This window comes from Leptosomus discolor, chromosome 20 (assembly GCF_034619465.1).
Source record: "Leptosomus discolor isolate bLepDis1 chromosome 20, bLepDis1.hap2, whole genome shotgun sequence".
NCBI classification, from domain to species: Eukaryota; Metazoa; Chordata; class Aves; order Leptosomiformes; family Leptosomidae; genus Leptosomus; species Leptosomus discolor.
The window spans coordinates 6,645,574-6,663,962 of record NC_141410.1 but is presented as its reverse complement, the minus strand read 5'-3'; the positions used below and the strand labels follow the sequence as shown (position 1 = coordinate 6,663,962).

Here is an 18,389-nt window from a genome sequence, read left to right as displayed (position 1 = left end):
TTTTTTTTAAATGAAAAAATCAACCCTTTTCAAAATTGCAGCATGAGTCACTTTCTTTAGAAAGTAGGGCTTTCTGCATTACAAAGGCAAGTCTGACTCCTTTCCTGGCCTGTTCCCATAGTAACTCTTCCCGCGATGCCCCTGTGAAGACTGCATTGCAAGTAACACCCAGCCCTTCAAATGCTGAACTACTCTGCACTAATAAAGAGTATTTTAAAAGTTTGTGAAACTCTTGAAAGCGCAAAAAAAAAGTACTAACGCTTGCAAAATGTGAAGCCTTGCAAGACTTGGTTTTACTCAAGGGCTATTTGATGTTAGTACATAGTAGCTGTTACAAGATTTAGCCGTGATGATACCTCGCCGCTGCGGCGGCTGCGGACATCCCTCAGCTTCTTTGTAAAGGAGACGGAATGTGAGGGTGACCTTGTGGGATTTTTGCAGGCAGTGATGTTGCTGTAGAAACAACGGCAGACTATTCAGTGCTCATCACAGACTCTTCAGTGCTCAACACCGATGTCTCGGACATCTCACCAACAGCAACCACAGGAGGACGGCCCATAACATATTCCAGTTTTTGTTTGTTCAGGGCCGTGCTAGGGGAAACCATCTTGGCAAGCCGGAATATTGTCATGAAAGGGAAGAACACTGAGCAGCAAAAGTCCATGTAGTGTGAGGAGAAATAAAAAAGTAGTGAAAGTTCTGTATTTTCACCAATTCTTAAGCAGCTTTCTGAAACTGAAGTTCAAAATTGGAACAGTGCTGCTGTGTTTTAAAAAGGGAAAAAACCCCAAAAACCAGGCATTTAGTTGCAGCTCTTACTAAACTTTTTTAAATTCACTGTTCTGTCATCTGTTCCAGTGGTAAACCTACCACTTACTTTCTGCAACACAAAGTAGATTGCTTGTTTTCACGTTTAGTCCATAGCACTCTCTTCCCACATACCAAGAGCATGTAAAATGTAAAGAAATCCCAAATGAAGAAATATTAACGCTCGTCTCCTCCAGAATTTAATACCATATAATGTTAGTTCTCTAGATTTTGCTGAAAAGATTCACTGCAATGTAGAGTAGCAGCACTGGGAACTATCACAGAATGTTCTATTCCCCCTGCAAGCACTAGAAGTAAGGGGGTTACTTCAAGGAAGTTCCCTGCAGATCTGTCTCTTAGCAGTTGATTGTCAATGGCACCTTAAAAAAAACGCAGAGTTCTAATAAAGTTTGTACTGCAACCAGGACAAGTAATCTTTCCTCATGAAGTGTTTCTGCATGAGTTCTTTTCTTCAGAGCGGGCTGTCCTCTCTTCAGGCAAGCAGGCTGGTTTCAGTGGTGTCATTTTCAAAGATGTTTCCTCTTGCACATAGGAGGGAATCGCAGCTGCTTTATAATACACGGACAAGGCAGCTTTGAGTTCGCCTATGTATTACGTATGTCATCTTCCTAGCATGCTCACTTTTCTCTACATCCTTGGTTTCTGAAGCCCCACTGAGGAATTGGCGTCCTTTCTGCAACATAAAGCCACTGTCGTCTCAGCTCCTTGCATTGTACCTCTATCCAGGGGTAACCAGAAGGAACTAGAGACGGTGGTTTTAATCTGTTAAAAACTGGATAATGCAGTATCCTGTGAACAATCACAGGCCAAATGTTGATGGAAGGAAGATACAGTGTTCAATTTGATCTTGAAATCTTCTGCTTATTGGCAGCACAAATAAGTAGGAATAACTAATTTTTTAATCTGGTCTCTTCTTGTAGTGGCTGGTAATTCTCCGCTTGGCTGTGTATCTGTGAGGAACAGCTATGGAAGATCCGGACAAGAAGACTGAAGTAGTACTGCTGGCCTGTGGGTCCTTCAATCCTATTACCAACATGCATCTAAGGCTCTTTGAGCTGGCTAAAGACTACTTTCATGAAACAGGTAGGCTGGTAATTTATATCGTTCAGAACAGCTCTGATAACTAGACACTTAAATGTTAAGGTGAATATTTTGTGTATATGAATGCCTGTTGGACAGTGACAGGTATTTCTGGAAATACTAATTAGATACTGAAGCTGGTATGCTTGTATATATCGTACAAAATCATGTAGGCCAAATACACAAGAGAACAATCTTAGATATATGTTGCTTATTACTAATTTTAGTGAGCTAACCCATAAATCTTACAGCTTTTCCTTATAGAACGAGGTCTTTCTAATATATCCTACTAAACCTTTAGTTGTGCTGCCTTGCACAGAAGTGTACTGTACTTTTCCACTGGGCTGGCTGTCAGAGCTGGTGTTGGTGACCTTAGAGGTTGCTGTGAATAATGGTTATGTAACAGTTTAAACACAATACAGTGGAAGTAACATCTGCTCAGCTGCTTTTCATGTTCTTCTGTGATGTGTTTTTTCCACAGGAAAATACAAAGTAATCAAAGGAATAATTTCACCAGTAGGTGATGCATATAAGAAGAAAGGTCTGATCAGTGCGAATCACCGAGTAACTATGGCAAAACTAGCTACCAAAAACTCAGATTGGGTGGAAGTGGATGATTGGGAAAGCAGCCAGAGTGAGTGGTTGGAAACACTAAAAGTTTTAAGGTATTCTTCAGCCAAACCCTAAAATGTCTCAAGAACCCGTAGAAGGATAAGGAATGGTGTTAGCTCTAACAAGTGACAGTAATAGCAGGCTAACCCCAAATCATGTGAATAGACTCAGTGAATTCAGAGGTACTACTGATGTGAGCGTTGTAAATGAAAGCTTGCACCATTAGTCCTAAATGTGCAAAAAAATGAGCCTGTGAACAATTTTTAAGATGTATTGTTTCTTAGGCTTTATTCAAATTTTGTGCTGAAAAGGTATTCATGAGAAAGGACAAGAGACTAGAATAGGCTAGACACATGCTACACAAGCTTCCCTCTTTTGATTCTGATTGTGCTATGCTCCCCATTTGTGTATTTAAAGGCTGGCACGAGAATGGTCTGAAGGAGTATCTTTTTTTAAGTTTTACATTTTTTACTCTTTCAGTTACTGCTACTTCACTGAGGTTCTTATTTTAAAATGAATTTTTATTAAAAAAGAAACGAACCAACCTTGTACTTGTTGCGTTGAAATCTTTGCGCTTTGGCCGTCTTACAATGCAGCTCCCACAATTCCCTTTCCAGCAGATCAGTTCTTGAATGGTTTGTCTGTGAAAGTACTGCAGGAGGAAATGGTGAAAAGATGATTTAGTAGGCCAAACTCTTCCCTATATTCTCCTACATCTTTAAAATACCTAAAATACATCTGTTTTGCAGGTACCATCATCAAAAGCTTTTATCTCCTGATGCCACTAATAGTCTGCAGAATGCTATACCTTTAACAAAGGCAGGACGGAAGAGGAAGCAGGAACCTACTAGGCATGAGCCCGTGAAAAAGAAAAATCAGAGTCCAGATATAAAAAGTTAAGTCTGTTTACAAATGAAATGCTTAACATACTTGCTATTTCAAGGGAGTTGCACTGATGAGTAACTTTTTTTGATGCTAGTTCTTCATTCTGATTTCACTGAATAAGTTTATTCCCTTAGATCCCACAGCATAAAGCAGTAGGCTTTGTAACAAGACAACTGTAAGGGTAAAATATATAGGACATGAAAAATATTCAAGATAATAGAAATTTGAACTGAAACAGGTCTGAGCTATCCGTTTTACCTACAGGACTTTGCTATACTGTAGTTACAGCTGAGAATTTTGGATCATATTATAAATTGCTGAAGAAAGGAAGGACAGGATTAAGTCCTGAAATGCAAAATAAATCTGTGCAGGATCATTTTAAATTGTAATTTAAAACACACAACAGACATAGCTTGGCTTTGTAATTTTAGGTAGCATTTATTTTCCTTATTGCTTTTAGATCTTAATTTTAGTTCTTTAGCTTAACACGTGCAGGTGTATGTATTCATATAGAATTTCAAATAGAAATACATATATAGAATTCATATTCACATAGAATGGCCTTGCACAACAGCCATCTTAATCCTTTAGATGAGCAAATCTTGACTTCTGACTTCTTTCCTTGAACCTTTCCAAATTCCACTGTTTAATTGATAGCGTTCTAAAGTAAGTGCATTCAAAGAAAAGACCAATAGCATCAAGCAGGCGTTTTTCATATCATACTGACAGATTTTTTACTACGTTCCTACCCTGTGACATTACTGGAAGCTGCAAATCTGTAGCACTCTCCGTTTTGCTTCCATCACTTTAAGGTGGTCTCTATCTGCAAGCTTCTGTAGATTCCCTATAAAACACAGTATGGAAGACAGTCCTCCGAAGTCAGGTCACACAGTCTATGGGTTTGGGGGTTTTTTTTGGTCGTATTTTCTTTCCTTTTACATAATCCCTCTGCCCCCTGTCCCATCAAATCTAGCTCCTTTTCTGTAACTCTATGGGCAGTCAGATAAAGTTTTAACAGCATTACAGTATCCTTTCATACTTGGCTATTCTGGAATTTTCTCTATATTTTCTTTTATTTTCACCCTCACAGTGATTGATTCACTCCAAGGCTAAATGAGCATATTAGCGTTTATTTTTCAGTCCTTTTGAACGAAGGGACTCCTATAACCTTTTTTCAGAAAAATCTTGTGTTGAGGCTACTAATTATAAATTACATACTCTGAATCTTTTTTAATTTCATTCCATTGTCTCATCTTAACCAAAGATACAGAGAGGTAGCCTAGGACTTAAATGTCCCCATCAAGTTAGCTAAAATCTAGTGGCCTAAACCAAGCCCTGTTTCTCACTTACTTTTCTTTTTAAGGTGTCCCACAGGTTAAACTGCTTTGTGGAAGTGACATGCTGGAATCTTTTGGCATCCCCAATCTGTGGAAGCTGGAGGACATCACTGAAATTGTGGAAAATCATGGCCTTGTATGCATCAGTAGGGCTGGAAACAGCGTTCAGAAATTCATCTATGAATCTGATATTTTGTGGAGGCATAAGAATAACATTCACCTTGTGGAAGAATGGATCACAAATGACATTTCCTCCACCAAGATTAGGAGAGCACTGCGGAGGGGGCACAGCATTCGTTACCTAGTGCCTGATGCAGTTCAAGCATACATAGAAAAAAATAATCTGTATAGTCCAGAGAGTGAAGACAGGAATGCTGGGGTTGTCTTGGCTCCCTTACAGAAACATGCAAGTGATTCCAAGAACTAACAGGCACTATACAAGTAACTTACTTTCTGCTGTGAAAAAAAGCTACAGATCAGTACAGGAAAATGTGGTTTTTTAGGTGCTGTTTTTTTGTTTGGTTGGGTTTTTTTTTAAGTAAGTAGTGGGCTAATTCTGTGGCTTTAGTACATAGGTAGTTGCTGAGGTTTGTTGCACTCAATAATTGGACCTACACTATCTTTTTTAAATCCAATAATAAGATTTTCACGTTTAAACGTTTTGTCACAGTGCAGTGAACTAAGTATAAGAATTCACACTTGCATATGAGAATTACAACAACAAACAAAACAAATGAAAATGTTCTGATTAGTTTTAACTCAGACTGCTCTGACTGATATTTATAAAATACTTACACAAATATTTTTAATAACTTCTAGTGTCTTTACGAAGCCATTTAATTTCAAAATGTACCACTTACTGATAGTAAATCTATAGAACTCTTCTTTTTTTGTTTTTAAATTGCCAGCATGCGGTGCACCTCAAAGAAATTATTTAGTTCTGTTCTGGAAGGGAAAAATTTACTCCTGGCTGAAGTGGTGCTCGATATACCATGCTTTGAGCTGCCTGCCTTTCAAATACGCAGCCTGTTTGTCTGCAGTCATAGCATTTACTCCCAGAAATGCGTTGTGCTTTACTTTTCCATTCATGTTTCCAGAGCTGTACGTTAAGCTCAGTACTTTCTCATGGAAGGACAGACTTACTTTAGAAATTGGTTTATAGCCATTGATTTATGGATAGAAATTAATAATGGTGTTATTGCACTGATTCTCAGACAGTTGTCCCTTTATTTCAAATAATAAAGAGCTTTTGCTTTTGAGCCAAATGTGTATAGCCAGAATTGTTTTCTGTAACTGGAGTTGAGAAGAAATGGTAGGATATTAAGACTGTACATAAGTGAAATGTTTTTCTGTGCTAGAAATCTGGTTTTGAATCTAACAGTATATTGCCTGTATTATGTGAATATAAACTAGGGAGGCACTGTGAATCACACACAGAATGTTAGGGGTTGAGAGGGACCTCAAATGTCATGGTGATAGAATTCTACCTCCCTTTATTTGCTGTCATCCCATTTTTCTTTGGATTATGTGCCTTATTAAAAATGTAAAGGTTTCCAAGATGCTACGTAATGGGTCAACAGCTTTTTCATACGATCTCTATGAGATGACTCCCTTCATATTTTTCAGATCAACAAATCCAGCAGAATGGGAGACGCTCAGGGCAGGAAGCCTAGATGCTGTTGGGCAGGTCTAGAATGAGGGACATGTTCCCAGATTGTAACTGTGATAACCCATCATCCTCCTTCCCTGGGCAGGGGATCCCCAAAATGCTGAGGCAAAGGGCTGGACTTCCCTAGGAGCTGAGGGGGATTCTAGAAGCCAGAAGCCAAACACAGAACATCACGGGTGGCCCTAGGGCCTGCAAGGCTCACATAAAAACGATCAGAGGAGCTGAGACACTGTCGGGAAAACCTGCAGCCCTCGGGGGAGGTAGAATCGGGCGCGTAAACTTGGAGCCCCACATGAAATTCTGCTGTTACCATACACTAGAACATCTGTGTTCTACTAGTTCCAGCCTGTAAAGGCAGCTGTCTATAGAGAGTCTACAAGGAGACCAGTGTAATAAAATCACGTCACAACGTAGAGGTGCATGTGTAACTGCCAAAGTGCTCAGTCTGCCATTTTTTCCCCGAGAGTTCAGGCAAGCTTGCACTGTGCTTTGATGATGAGGCTGGGTTAATTTATCATCAACAGTAATAAAGGTACCAAAGGATAAATTATGCCCCCTGTGACACCGTAGCTATCAAACTGCCATAACTGATTGAAGAGAACTATCTTATTGACAGCGCGTAGGAAAGGATGAGATCTACTTTTCTCTTTTGCTCGCCGTCTGACAAGAAGAGAGGGCAAGGAAAATTTATTTTCAGCAGCCAAGTCAACCAGTGTGCTTCTGAATAAAGAGCAGATCTTTCTAATGGGAAAGCACCCTATTTATGTGGTCACTTTTCAGAGTAAAGCTGCACTTTAAGTCAAGGTTTATTCTTCTAAATAACACTGCTGGTGTGTGTTGGTGCACTTTGTGTAATTCTGGAGAAACTGTGAATTCCATAGGATGTTTATAAAGCTTTGGTCTTCAAACAGTTATATTTCACTGGGTTTTAATGTAGTTGTGTGTGATGGGTCTTTCAATAAAATAAAGTGCATGTAATATGCTCCTTTTAGTCATCCTGTTCTGTTATTAACCAAATCTGATGACTACGTGATTTTTAAGTAGGTAGAATGATGTCAGTACAGTTTTGGCTATACAAACCAGAACATTTTTCAAAAATTACACTGACTGCTGAATATGGATCTTTTGTTTTACTACTGGGATCTAGAAACCTGTCTGTTACAACACTAGAAGTAACCGCACACTGACAATCCACTGTTCCAATCAGTTACAAATATCAGCATCACAGTCAGTGATGTGGCGTGTTAAAAAATGTTAGATAGGTATAACTTTCAAGACTAGAAAGACTGGATCTAAAAGAGAATATATACTTGAAAATGTAAGGTTTGTGAATAATGCAGTTCACTGAACTTCTTTATGAAACAGTCATAATGCATTCACAGATGTTCTACAAACAAAAGTGAGGCTTTTTTTTTTTACATTACCGCATTTGATACTGCTTTACTAAGAGAACATAGGGCCCTTACACCACACGTGCTTCAGACTCAAAATATTTTATAAAAAATCTAATAGCAAAAGGAACCACTTTACTTCTGTAACGAGGCCACATCCTTAAGGGAGTATGTTAGATACTCAATGCTGCACAGCAATTAAGATGGAAATGGAAAAAAATAATTGGGACTTTGTAAGGGAGAAAGAAACGAACCACATTGGCTGTGGCCAGGGCACTCGGCAGTTCTTATGAAAAGTGCCATGGGCAATTCTTTGGCTGAGCCTTGAAATGGTAACCCTAGTACCCTTTATAAGTCTTAGTTTAAGTACTGATTTACAGAAGGAAGCACTACATCCCAGACAAGCTTTATAATCTTACTTTTCAATTAAAATGTTATATCCAGGCTTTTACATAGGACTTACCCAAGTACTGACTTCTCTTTACTTGGAAAAGTCAGTAGCATTGCAACAGTGCTTTACTACCACAACCTCGTAATTACAAATTATGGGTGAAATGTTACTATTTGAGTCCAGGGGAAACAGTAATTTGCATTTCTCTGTGCCATTCCTAGTTTAGTATAGGATAAAGAACAATATCCATCTGCAAACAGGAAACAAGCTTTGACGTCTTAATTTCCCACTCGCATGATTCTGTGAGTCATATAGGTCAAACCGTCAGCTCCAAAAATGTAGCTAAAGTTCAGGGAAACTTAATTTTTCTCTGCAAAATACTATCTTTTTATTCAGCCTCACTCGAGTCAGTAAACAGATAAATGTAGTAGCTGTAGGTGAGTTTCCTCATTCAAGATTCAGAGTACCAAATTCCCTTTTTACTATGGTAGCAACACAGTTGGATTTTTCAGGTATTTGTCCTCTTTCCCATCTAGGAAAACTGATAAATGTGGAGCTGCAGAACTGGGAACTGAGCTCAGGCCTCTGGACCTGCTGTCTTATGCCTAAACTGTTACACATGTATATGCATGTTCATTTAACTAGGATATAATTAACAGCATTAAAGAAACGAGAACACAAATGGGTAAACTGTGGCACAATGGAACTGTGTTGAGAGTCATATCAGAGAATAACACACACAAACAAGTTTGGTCTTTCACTTTTCTGTTATAACCACTAGACACAATGCTGCCTACAATTCACTCCAGACATAAACCAACAAGATATAACACTTATCTCTACTACTGTGTCATAAGTGCTGCTTTAAAATTTGCTGACACAATACTATCTGCAGTTTAAGTCAATCCCTGTCTGTTCAAATCTACTCTACAGCGAGTAGATCACCTTTTCAACAAATATGTAGATTTCAGATCACAAAGCCACAGATCTAATACACATGCAGGGAACTTTAGTAACAACAAAATCTGTCCGTGATTCTCTTTAAAGCGTATGGGATGGACACAAATAGTTTAAACCAGTTTTTGGTTTGCATTGTGACTCTTGGGCTATTAACTTTTGCTCCACACAAAGATTTCAGAACTGTGAACTTTTCCCTCCAATGCAGCTGAAGCTGAGCTACAAATACCCTCTCACCTATTGGCTCAGCAATAGCACCCTTCCCCTCCATCAGAAGGGCTCTGGGATGTAATCCCACCCACAGTCTTCCTTATATAAGGCCCGGTTGGAAAACTACTTCTTCATCTTTGCTTTTTTGGTCAGAGGTTGGCTGTATCTTCTTTCCACAGTCTGGCAATGACTGTGGATTTCAGTGGAACGTGGAACCTGATCAGCAGTGACAACTTTGAAGGTTATATGGTGGCCTTAGGTAAGTAGAAAATACCTGATTCTATCCTTCCTCCCTTCTCCCATAAGGGTCCCCATCAATTTTAAGAGTCTGAGTTCTTCTAAAAGCTAGATATTGCTAAAGTTGTTTTTTTTTTTCTCTGAAAAACAATGGAAGGATCTTTGCTTACTCATAAACAGAGAGCATTAACTGTACTTCACATGGTCACCCAAATGTCATTGCAGCTTTCAGCCTAATACTTGTTAAAAAAAAAAAAAATTGTATAGGTTTTATCAGAGACAGGGAAGAGTTTGCCCTGTCCACTCATTTTCTCTTGCTTTTGAGCATAAACTTACAGAAGCTATGACTACAGTTAATTAAATGTTAAGTAACAAAAAAAAAAGTGCTTGGATATTTGCCACTGCCAGGCAGTTGTTTAGCTTAGTGTCCTTTATCTAAGCAGCTTACAAAACACTTCTCTCATTACTGTGACTTGTTGAGAAGTCTCTCTGACTGTCCCTTCTCTGGAGCGCTTGAAGCTAACCTCTTACCTTGCTCAGATCTTTCATAGAGAGAGATTAACAGTAATGGAGAACTAAGAAAGTTCTTGGTGCTTTATTAGCTTTCTTGCACAAAGCTCATTACAGGCTGTGACAGCAGACAACCTTGAGCGCTGCCTCCTTTTCCCTCTGCCTCTCCCACCCCTTTCTGGCTTTTTGACTTGTGTAAAGTGATGAGTAGCAGCATCCCTTGTTGGTTATGTTATATGGAACTAGAATAAATCAGTTTTCTGCCTTTATCTATGCTGGGTGACCTATTTATATTGTCTGGTTGATATCTTTAACGTGGTGAAAGAACTCTTCTCTGTTTCTAGTCCTACTGTGTTATCAAATAGAAAAAAAGAAAGGTTGCTTTCATCATGAGAACTTATTCTCAGTTTGAATACTAATATACTCTTGATGTATTAATGTCTTCAAATGGAAGAGCGATCCTCTCTGTTCCTTGATAATAAGCATTGTCCAGCTAAGTAAAGGGCTTTTTTAATGAAATACAACTAATGTGTTTAAAGGTCGCTTAGATGTGGTGCTTGGTGATATGGTTCAGGGGTGTACTTGGTACAGTAGGGCTGATGGTTGGACTTGATGATCTCAAAGGTCTTTTCCAACCTGAACGATTCTATGATACCTATGATATACCAGTCTTATGAAAAATGCAATTGGTTTCCAGCATGTAACTGGGGGAGCTTACTTAAAAGTAAAGGTGAAGAATCCTGGTGATGATTTTCTCCTGCTTTTTTGCCAGTATACTGAACAAAACAAGGACTGAAATCAATATTGTAGAGGTAGAATGAAAAACATTTCTGCCAGGGTAAGCAGAGTGAGGAGACTAGTATCTGATCAGCTGAATAACTAGAGGGTTATGTGTAAGGATGTGGCTATTGCAGGCCTAGCCCTTCCTTCAATTTAATGTCTACCTCTGAAGAATAGATTTGTACATAGTTTGTATTTATACATTCTTACAACCATGTTAAGGCTTAATGGGTATGGCTTGGCAGTACTGAATTCAAACCCCTCTATCCTAAATTAAACTGGTAACCACGTAAAAACATGACTGACAGATTCTGGCACTATTAAGCCCTACTTCAAACACAGACTGTGTAATGAGCCATATAGTTCAACACATGGTCGCTGAACCCACCCTGTCAAGAAGAACACAACCCCAGCCTGCCTAAAGTCAGAAACTTCTAGTGGTCCTATAAAATGACAGTTTTAATCTAGGTGATGAAAGCAACAAAATTAATTAATACACACACCCCCATTTTGCCCATCCACCTTCTTGAAACCCCAACTCTGAACATGCTGTGTAATTCTTGCCTGCCCAATAGATGGCCTGTTCCTCGAAAGAAACAAACATTTGCTAGAGAAATAGGAAAAAGCTCTAAAGCACTGCTTTAAGCCCAGTATTACCAAGAACATCAGGATTCTGTTAAAGGTGACTGATTGTTACAGATAACTAGGAAATCTTTTGACAAGTGTGATATTTTCTAGTTGCACTTAAAAAGTGTTAATAGCAAGTGGCATGTCCTGAAAACAACCCCGAGTAATTAATTTTAGGACTGTCCTTCATTTCACCATATTTAAGGTACAGGGTGCAACCATTTCTTGTTAATTCACATAATGCCTTTCCTCTGACAAAGGATGAGAATAGGCATTACCTATTCCCTCTAACTAGGCAGGGGATAGGTCTGAGATCAAGACTGGAGTGTCTGTGTCGGGGAAACCAACTCTCCCCAACTCCTAAAAGGACTCTTCTGACTCAGCCCAAGAAATCTTGGATAGGAACTGTGCAGCAATTGAGTAAACTGGTTTCCAAAGGGTAAAATGTACAAGAACATGACCAGATCTGTGTAACATACAGCCTTAAACAAACAAAAAACCCCAAACAACAAAACCTTGCATAGCAGTATGGTCAAACTATCTAAGAAATGCTTCTAGTAGTAATAAAGGCAAGTCCTGGCTGTCAAAATGGCTGGTGATAAATACAACTCTGATCTTTTTGCCTCCTGTCCAAGGTATTGACTTTGCAACACGCAAGATAGCAAAAATGCTGAAGCCTCAAAAAGTGATCAAACAAGATGGTGATTCGTTTTATATCCATACCACTAGCACATTCAGAGACTATTCGCTTCAATTCAAAATTGGAGAGGAATTTGAAGAAGATAATAAAGGCCTGGATAACAGAAAATGCAAGGTAGGACTGAATATATAAAATCAAGGGGCTGTGTCAAAATTAAGATGCCATGATCAATCCAGCTACTTGAGCTGAAATTGTTTCAAGATTATTATTTGTAGTGCAATGCAGAGGCAGGAGCCTGAGTTACAGACAAGGAGTTTCACTTCCCCTCAGGAGTTGTACTCAGGTTCCCTTTCATCCAGGAAAAAAGGACATTGTCTCAGTTCTGCAATATACTTGTAGACAAAGACATAATTTTTTTGTTTTGTTTCTTCTTCCACAGAGCCTGGTTACCTGGGAAAATGACAAACTAGTCTGTGTACAGGCTGGTGAGAAGAAGAACAGGGGCTGGACTCACTGGCTTGAAGGAGATGACCTCCACCTGGTATTTACTACAGATTTCCACTAATTCTGTCTCTATACGACAAAAATAAGATCTATAATGGGGTCACGGTGTGCACAAGTCTTCTAGCTCTGTATTATTTGTAATGGATGGTATACAGTGAGCATATGCTGCTTTAATTTTAGCTTAGCTAGAACAACTTCATTGTTTCAGTGTCTTGCATAGTTAAACTCAGAATGTTAAACATAACCTATTAGCCTGGCAGCAGAGAGGTAGACCGTAGTCACGGCAAAGGATCTATCTTCACTTTTAGAAGCAGTTCCTTGGATTACTATAGCCATCTATACTCTTGTTTTGTTGTGTTTTTTGGTAGGAGCTTCGTTGTGAGAATCAAGTATGTAAACAGGTCTTCAAGAGAGCTTGAATAAGTGTACTGGTTCCTACATGGAGAGACAGCTGTATACAGGAGAGTAAGCATCCTCATGTCCAGTGATGGCTGTACGGACAAGAACTGATTCCTTGTACCTATTAAGCGAAATGGTCTGATGTTTCTGGCTCAGGAAACAAGTCTGCTGTTGCCAGTGTCAAAGATCTGATTTTTGCTAATAAATGCCCCAAACCAAACCAGTCTTAAGTACCTGACTTCTGAATACACTTTTGGAGGGGGAAAAAAACCAACCCAAAACATAAGTGATTCAGCTTGGGTGTCTAGTTAACTCACAGTCAAAATCAAAACAAGAAAAACTGCCTATTCTAAAGGGGCATGCCAACATCAAACAAAACAGAGGGGGAAGGATAGTAGAGAAGTGAAGATAACAACAAAGGAAGCAGATAACAAAGGATACAGATTTATTATGCCAAATACTTCTTTTTAAGATGCAGACTAGCAGTTATTTCCACTTGCTTGTATCTTAAATGTGCAATGTTAGGTCCTATATTGTGTCATAGCTGCTTTGTTCTCAAAATAATTAAGTTCAGCTTACCAGAGGAAACCAGCCTGTGATCAAATCTCAGAACAATGAAGATGGGTCTGAGGAAGCCATGTAGATTCCAGTCTGCAAAATAATTGAACTCTATAAGCACATATACAGAGTGAAAACAATGCTGCTTTAGTTAAGATTTATTTGCACCCATCTGTTCAATTAGGTTAAATGTTTTTCTTTTTGAGCATATGTAATGCTGCATAGAGCAGTAGTGTTTATTCTGCCTCACGTAAACCCACATAAGTGGTCAGATCAGCTGGGTAGTTACACGTGAAATGAGTTGCTGTGAATTGTCAGCTACACTAACTTTGCAGGGATCTTATCACTAGTGGAAAAAGAAGTTTGCTTAAATCTAGCTTAAGCTTAGTAACTTAACTACTTTCTAAGGAAAAAAAAATTCTGAAGTAATCCTTGACACTTTGAAACATAAGTAGCATCACCTGTCTGATACTTCTTGTCAGTTCAGAACACTTAAAGCTACCACCAGAGGCAGACACAATCTGTTGAAATGCGGAGGGCTTTTTGTTAGATTGAACACCCCTCCCTCCACATACTTACTAAAGGCTTATGTTAAGCTAGTTTCCAAAATACGAAGAACGGACTAGTGTTCTTTATAGTTAGGGATACTTGGGGGTACCAGCAGTAAAATGCCTGGTGTTTATTCTATGGATCCTGGTGGTGTCTTCCTTTTAATTTATTTGAAAACAAAACTATTCTCACCATGTCATTCTAATATAAATAGCAAATTAATGCAGCAGCCCTACTCTGTCACCTCTATCAGCAATCTACAGCAACAGCTAGTCCACTAGATGGCACCTCTGGAACGCGTTGCGTCTTTATTTAAACTGTAAGGGTTCCTAACAGCGGTATTTAAAGCGTTAAATATTGCAGATACTCTCAAACCCCATAGCTTTTAAGCTGTGCACTCCAACAACGTGTGCATGAGAAGCAATACAGAAAGGCAATGATGACCTTAAGAACTCTGTTAGTATAGACTCCAAGTAGAAATTGGAGAAATTCAACCTTAGAGACCTGTATGACTGCAAGTGTAACAACTCATTAGTAAGGCTGCTGCTAGGAAGTCCTTATTGTTAGAAATATAGAAGAGTTGTTATCAGTAATGATACTACTTTTCTTATTGCTACCCTCCTACTTCAGATTGCTGATTTGAAAGGTAATGCTGTGCAGAACTCACTTGAATATGTTTGGAGATCTCGAAGATGAGAGAAGCTACTGCAGTGACATTTATGCTAACCAACTCACACAATTTCACAAAATACAAATTAAACATCTTGAAATGCAAGGTGAAAGAAGAAAGGGAACAGTCACAAGTTCTGGAAGAGGGGGAAAAAACCCTTAAGAGCCTTTGCCAAGAAGATATGCACTTGAGCTATAGAACTGAAGGACAAGAATGAAATTCCGCTGAGAAGCACTTGAAGGGTTTTATTCAAAGGTGTTTCAGACCACTGCAATTATCTTACACTATTTCTTTGATGGTGAAACTTTTTCATCAACCAACCTCTGAGGGTTTTTTTAGTGCAACTACTGACAATGACGCTAAGGTATGCCAGCTGCATGTGCAAGTACTGCATATACAGGTGAAGAGAAGTGTGTAGCCCTCTGGATCTTACAATCAAAATAGGCAATGAAAACCAAAAGAACAGCCAGGATTCACAGTCTCTAAAACACTTTCTGTAACGATGATGTGTAAAAAAAAAAAAGTTATACAACTGATATATAAAAATGTGAGTGGTCATACTGAGTGTAATTCGCTACTATTGTTACTAAAAGTTGGTCTTCATGACAAACTTACACAGACCACTTTTTAAAAGAGCATGTAGCCCTTTTCCATGACATCATCAGAAGTACCTTTAAGGTTATTAATTTTTACTCAAAAGCTTTTAAGACCTAAATTTGTCTGTAGTCTCCTAATAATTTTCTTGCATGCTATTCTGTGCAATGACTATATAATATGGAATAAACCAACAGTTTAGCATAAGAACAAAACAGCAAGTAAAAATCACATAAAAGCCTGTACTTTGGATTACAGCTCCAACTCCATTGGGAAAAAACCCCAACAAAACGAAACATAATCCCAAGAAGATAAAGAAACACAAAATGAAGCATAACCTAAACATTAATACACATGTTCTACAAAAAGACTGGCAATATATATTACATCCAATTATTTACAAAAGAATTTGTTTCCCACTCTGGACACCTTGGTTAAGTCATCAAAAACATTGGTTTTGTTGAAACACCTTTAAATCAATATGGTATGTTACTGAAACACAAGACCAAATACGGTACCTGCCTCATATGGATAAAAAAAATCTGATCAAAAGTATTGCTTTATAACTATTTGCAGTGCTCATAGAAATAGGTCTTAATTCTATCCCTTGTTCATCCAGACCAGTTTGCTTCCATCTTAATGACATCCCGTTGTCCCCCTTTTATGGGTTCTTCCACTCGCTGAGGCAAACCAGGCTGCCCTGTGCGCTGCTGTCTGTTAAGATCTTACTCTTAGTGACTGTTCATCCCAGGGCAAAAACCTGCTGATGCAACTTTTTTTTTTTTTTTTGTTCTCTTCCAAAAGAGCAACTTCTCACTTCTTTTTCGCCTACGTGTATTGTAACTGATCGATTGTAACTGATCGAACAAGCGGAGCTGGAAGCGAACACCCGATTCACTGCGAGTCAGCACAGCCCCTGGCAGTTTTCTCCAGCTGACTGTCGTTTTGAGGGTGAGGGAGAAGAAAGAGGAGGAAAAGAAGGGTATCTTCCACAAAAATACCATTTTGTGGTATAACGAAAGAACCAGGTGCAGAAAAGTTTGTGTTTTTACACAAGAAAGGAAAAAAAACACCTCAGGTTCACACTGCACTCAGAAAGGGCTGCGGCCCAGCCCTCACTGGGGGCTCAGTGCCTTCGCTTCCCCTCGGTATGTCACACGGACTGCAACAAAGAGGCAAAACCCCTGTAGTATCTCGGTCATTCGCCCCTGAGAAGGGGGCCAACACCTTAAAGGAGCGGGGCACGTCGGCACCCCTCAGAACGGGAAGACTCCAGCAGCCTCACCCCAGCTCGGACCACCACATCCCTACCTGCGCGGCTGCTCCCGCCTCCGGGCAAGCGGCGACGCGTCTGCCGGCGGGCCACTGCCTCCTTCCCGCCCTTGTGCCCACCCCTCCCCGACCCGCTCCCCAGCCCGCCTTCCCGCCTCCTCCCCGCCCCTCTCCCGCCCCTCTCCCGCCCCTCACGGCCGCCTCCCCTCAGCACCGCCCTCGCCCCCGTTGCCATGGCGCGCGCGGGCCGCCCCTCCCTTCCCGCGCCGCCACGACGAGCCGCTGGGCCCCGCCCCTCCCGCGCTCCCCGCCGCGCCCCGCCTCCCGGCGCTGCCAATTGGTCGGCGCAGCGCGGGGCCCGGCATGCCCGGCTCTCTCCGCGGCGCCGGGCGGTCTCACGTGATCCCGCCCCAAGATGGCCGCCGCCGCCCTCTTGTTTTGATGAATAATCTCTGCGCGGGGCAGGGGCCGCGGCGCGGGTGGGGGCCGAGGCCGAGGGGCGCGGGCGGGCTGGGGCAGCCGGGAGGCGGCTCCTCCTCGGCGGCGGCGGGGCGCGGCGGCTGCTGAGGCGCGGGCGGGCGGCAGGGAGCGGGGCCGGGGGCGGCGGCGGGGCCGGCTGCCGGTGGGCGAGGCGAGGCGAGGTGAGGCGAGGCGCGGGGCGGCCGCCCCGGAGATGCCCTTGTGAGGCTGCCCCGGGGGGCAGAGGCGGTAGGAGAGCGCTTCCTCGAAGCTGCCCCTCGTCGGGGCAGAGGAAAGCGCCCTCCCTCCCTTCACCATTAAGAGGAAGGCGATGGAGGAGCTGAGCGCGGATGAGGTGAGTGCGGGCCGCGGGGCCCGGGGCCTGGGAGCGGGGGGGAGGCAGGCAGGCAGGCGCCGGGGGCGGCCGGCCCCACGGGGAGAGGGCGCTGGGCTGTTCTGGGCCCTTTTCCTGACCCCAAGGTGACACCTGTATGCGGGAAGGAGCGTTGCTGAGGCGTTCTGCCTTGCCCGGTGTCTGTGCTCAAGTGGTTTTCGTCTTTCTTCTCTCTCCGTGCTGTCCCTGATCTGCGACCCCCTGGCTGGTCGATGGGGTTGAATTGCTTCCCTCCTGGTTAATTGCTTATTCTCTGCCTCCATCTGCCAGGTAGTCTTTGTCTGGAGGATGTCTCCTGTCTATGTTTGATGCTAGATGTTTTATATGTTCTCTGTATGTGACTTAAACCCCTCCACTACTTTTTAACATAGTAAAACACTTAAAATCTTGCTTTCTCAGACTCCTTGCTGAGAAGCAAGGGGTGTGTGTGGTCTTATATTTAATATTATTTTTTCTTGAAATGCTTTGAAACAGGCTTGCCAGGTTTCCGATGCTTCCTTTGATTTGTTTTTCTTCTTTTATTCATCTTGTTTCTCTTAGGAGTTATATGTGCTATGATGTGATTGACAAACATCTGATATGGATTAATATGAACTGTTTCTTGTTTTTTCCTTTTTTATTAAATATAGACTGAGGTCTTATGTTTTGCTTGTATATTGGAAGACACTCAAATGAATTCTGCTGTGGTACTTACTGATCAGGTTATAGGGAGCTTCCTACTGTCCCAGTGTAATGCCCAAATCCTGTATGATTTTCAGTCTTCCCTCATCTCTTTAAAGTAATATTTTAATTTTAAAGTGTATTGCTTACATGTAAAGTGTGTTATATTGGACCAG

General features: G+C 41.0%; 3 protein-coding genes across 5 annotated transcripts in view; all 3 read left to right on the top strand.

The window, feature by feature from the left end:
* Nucleotides 1-1,778: 1,778 nt before the first annotated feature.
* NMNAT1 (nicotinamide nucleotide adenylyltransferase 1) lies at nt 1,779-6,153 on the top strand. Its single transcript, XM_009949882.2, has 4 exons — nt 1,779-1,911; nt 2,390-2,573; nt 3,270-3,415; nt 4,769-6,153. The coding sequence occupies exons 1-4, from the start codon at nt 1,794-1,796 to the stop codon at nt 5,167-5,169; spliced, it is 849 nt and encodes a 282-aa protein (XP_009948184.1). The 5' UTR covers nt 1,779-1,793; the 3' UTR covers nt 5,170-6,153.
* A 3,393-nt stretch (nt 6,154-9,546) lies between these two features.
* Nucleotides 9,547-13,077, top strand: RBP7 (retinol binding protein 7). Its single transcript, XM_009949883.2, has 4 exons — nt 9,547-9,619; nt 12,150-12,328; nt 12,594-12,695; nt 13,027-13,077. Exons 1-4 carry the CDS (start codon nt 9,547-9,549, stop codon nt 13,075-13,077), a joined length of 405 nt encoding a protein of 134 aa, XP_009948185.1.
* A 4,369-nt stretch (nt 13,078-17,446) lies between these two features.
* Nucleotides 17,447-18,389, top strand: part of UBE4B (ubiquitination factor E4B) — a 41,381-nt gene continuing 40,438 nt past the window's right edge. For all 3 annotated transcript variants that reach the window (XM_009948641.2, XM_009948639.2, XM_086475968.1), the window contains exon 1: nt 17,447-17,514. In XM_009948641.2, the coding sequence (XP_009946943.1) occupies nt 17,491-17,514 (24 nt within the window). In that variant the 5' untranslated portion in view covers nt 17,447-17,490. The remainder of the gene's footprint in view (nt 17,515-18,389) is intronic.

Coding starts and splice junctions, on each gene's coding strand:
- NMNAT1 (XM_009949882.2), top strand. CDS start 1,794: ATGGAAGATCCGGACAAGAAGACTGAAGTAGTACTGCTGGCCTGTGGG. Junction 1,912..2,389: donor AGACTACTTTCATGAAACAG/GTAGGCTGGTAA, acceptor TTTTTTCCACAG/GAAAATACAAAGTAATCAAA. Junction 2,574..3,269: donor GAAACACTAAAAGTTTTAAG/GTATTCTTCAGC, acceptor TCTGTTTTGCAG/GTACCATCATCAAAAGCTTT.
- RBP7 (XM_009949883.2), top strand. CDS start 9,547: ATGACTGTGGATTTCAGTGGAACGTGGAACCTGATCAGCAGTGACAAC. Junction 9,620..12,149: donor AGGTTATATGGTGGCCTTAG/GTAAGTAGAAAA, acceptor CTCCTGTCCAAG/GTATTGACTTTGCAACACGC. Junction 12,329..12,593: donor TGGATAACAGAAAATGCAAG/GTAGGACTGAAT, acceptor CTTCTTCCACAG/AGCCTGGTTACCTGGGAAAA.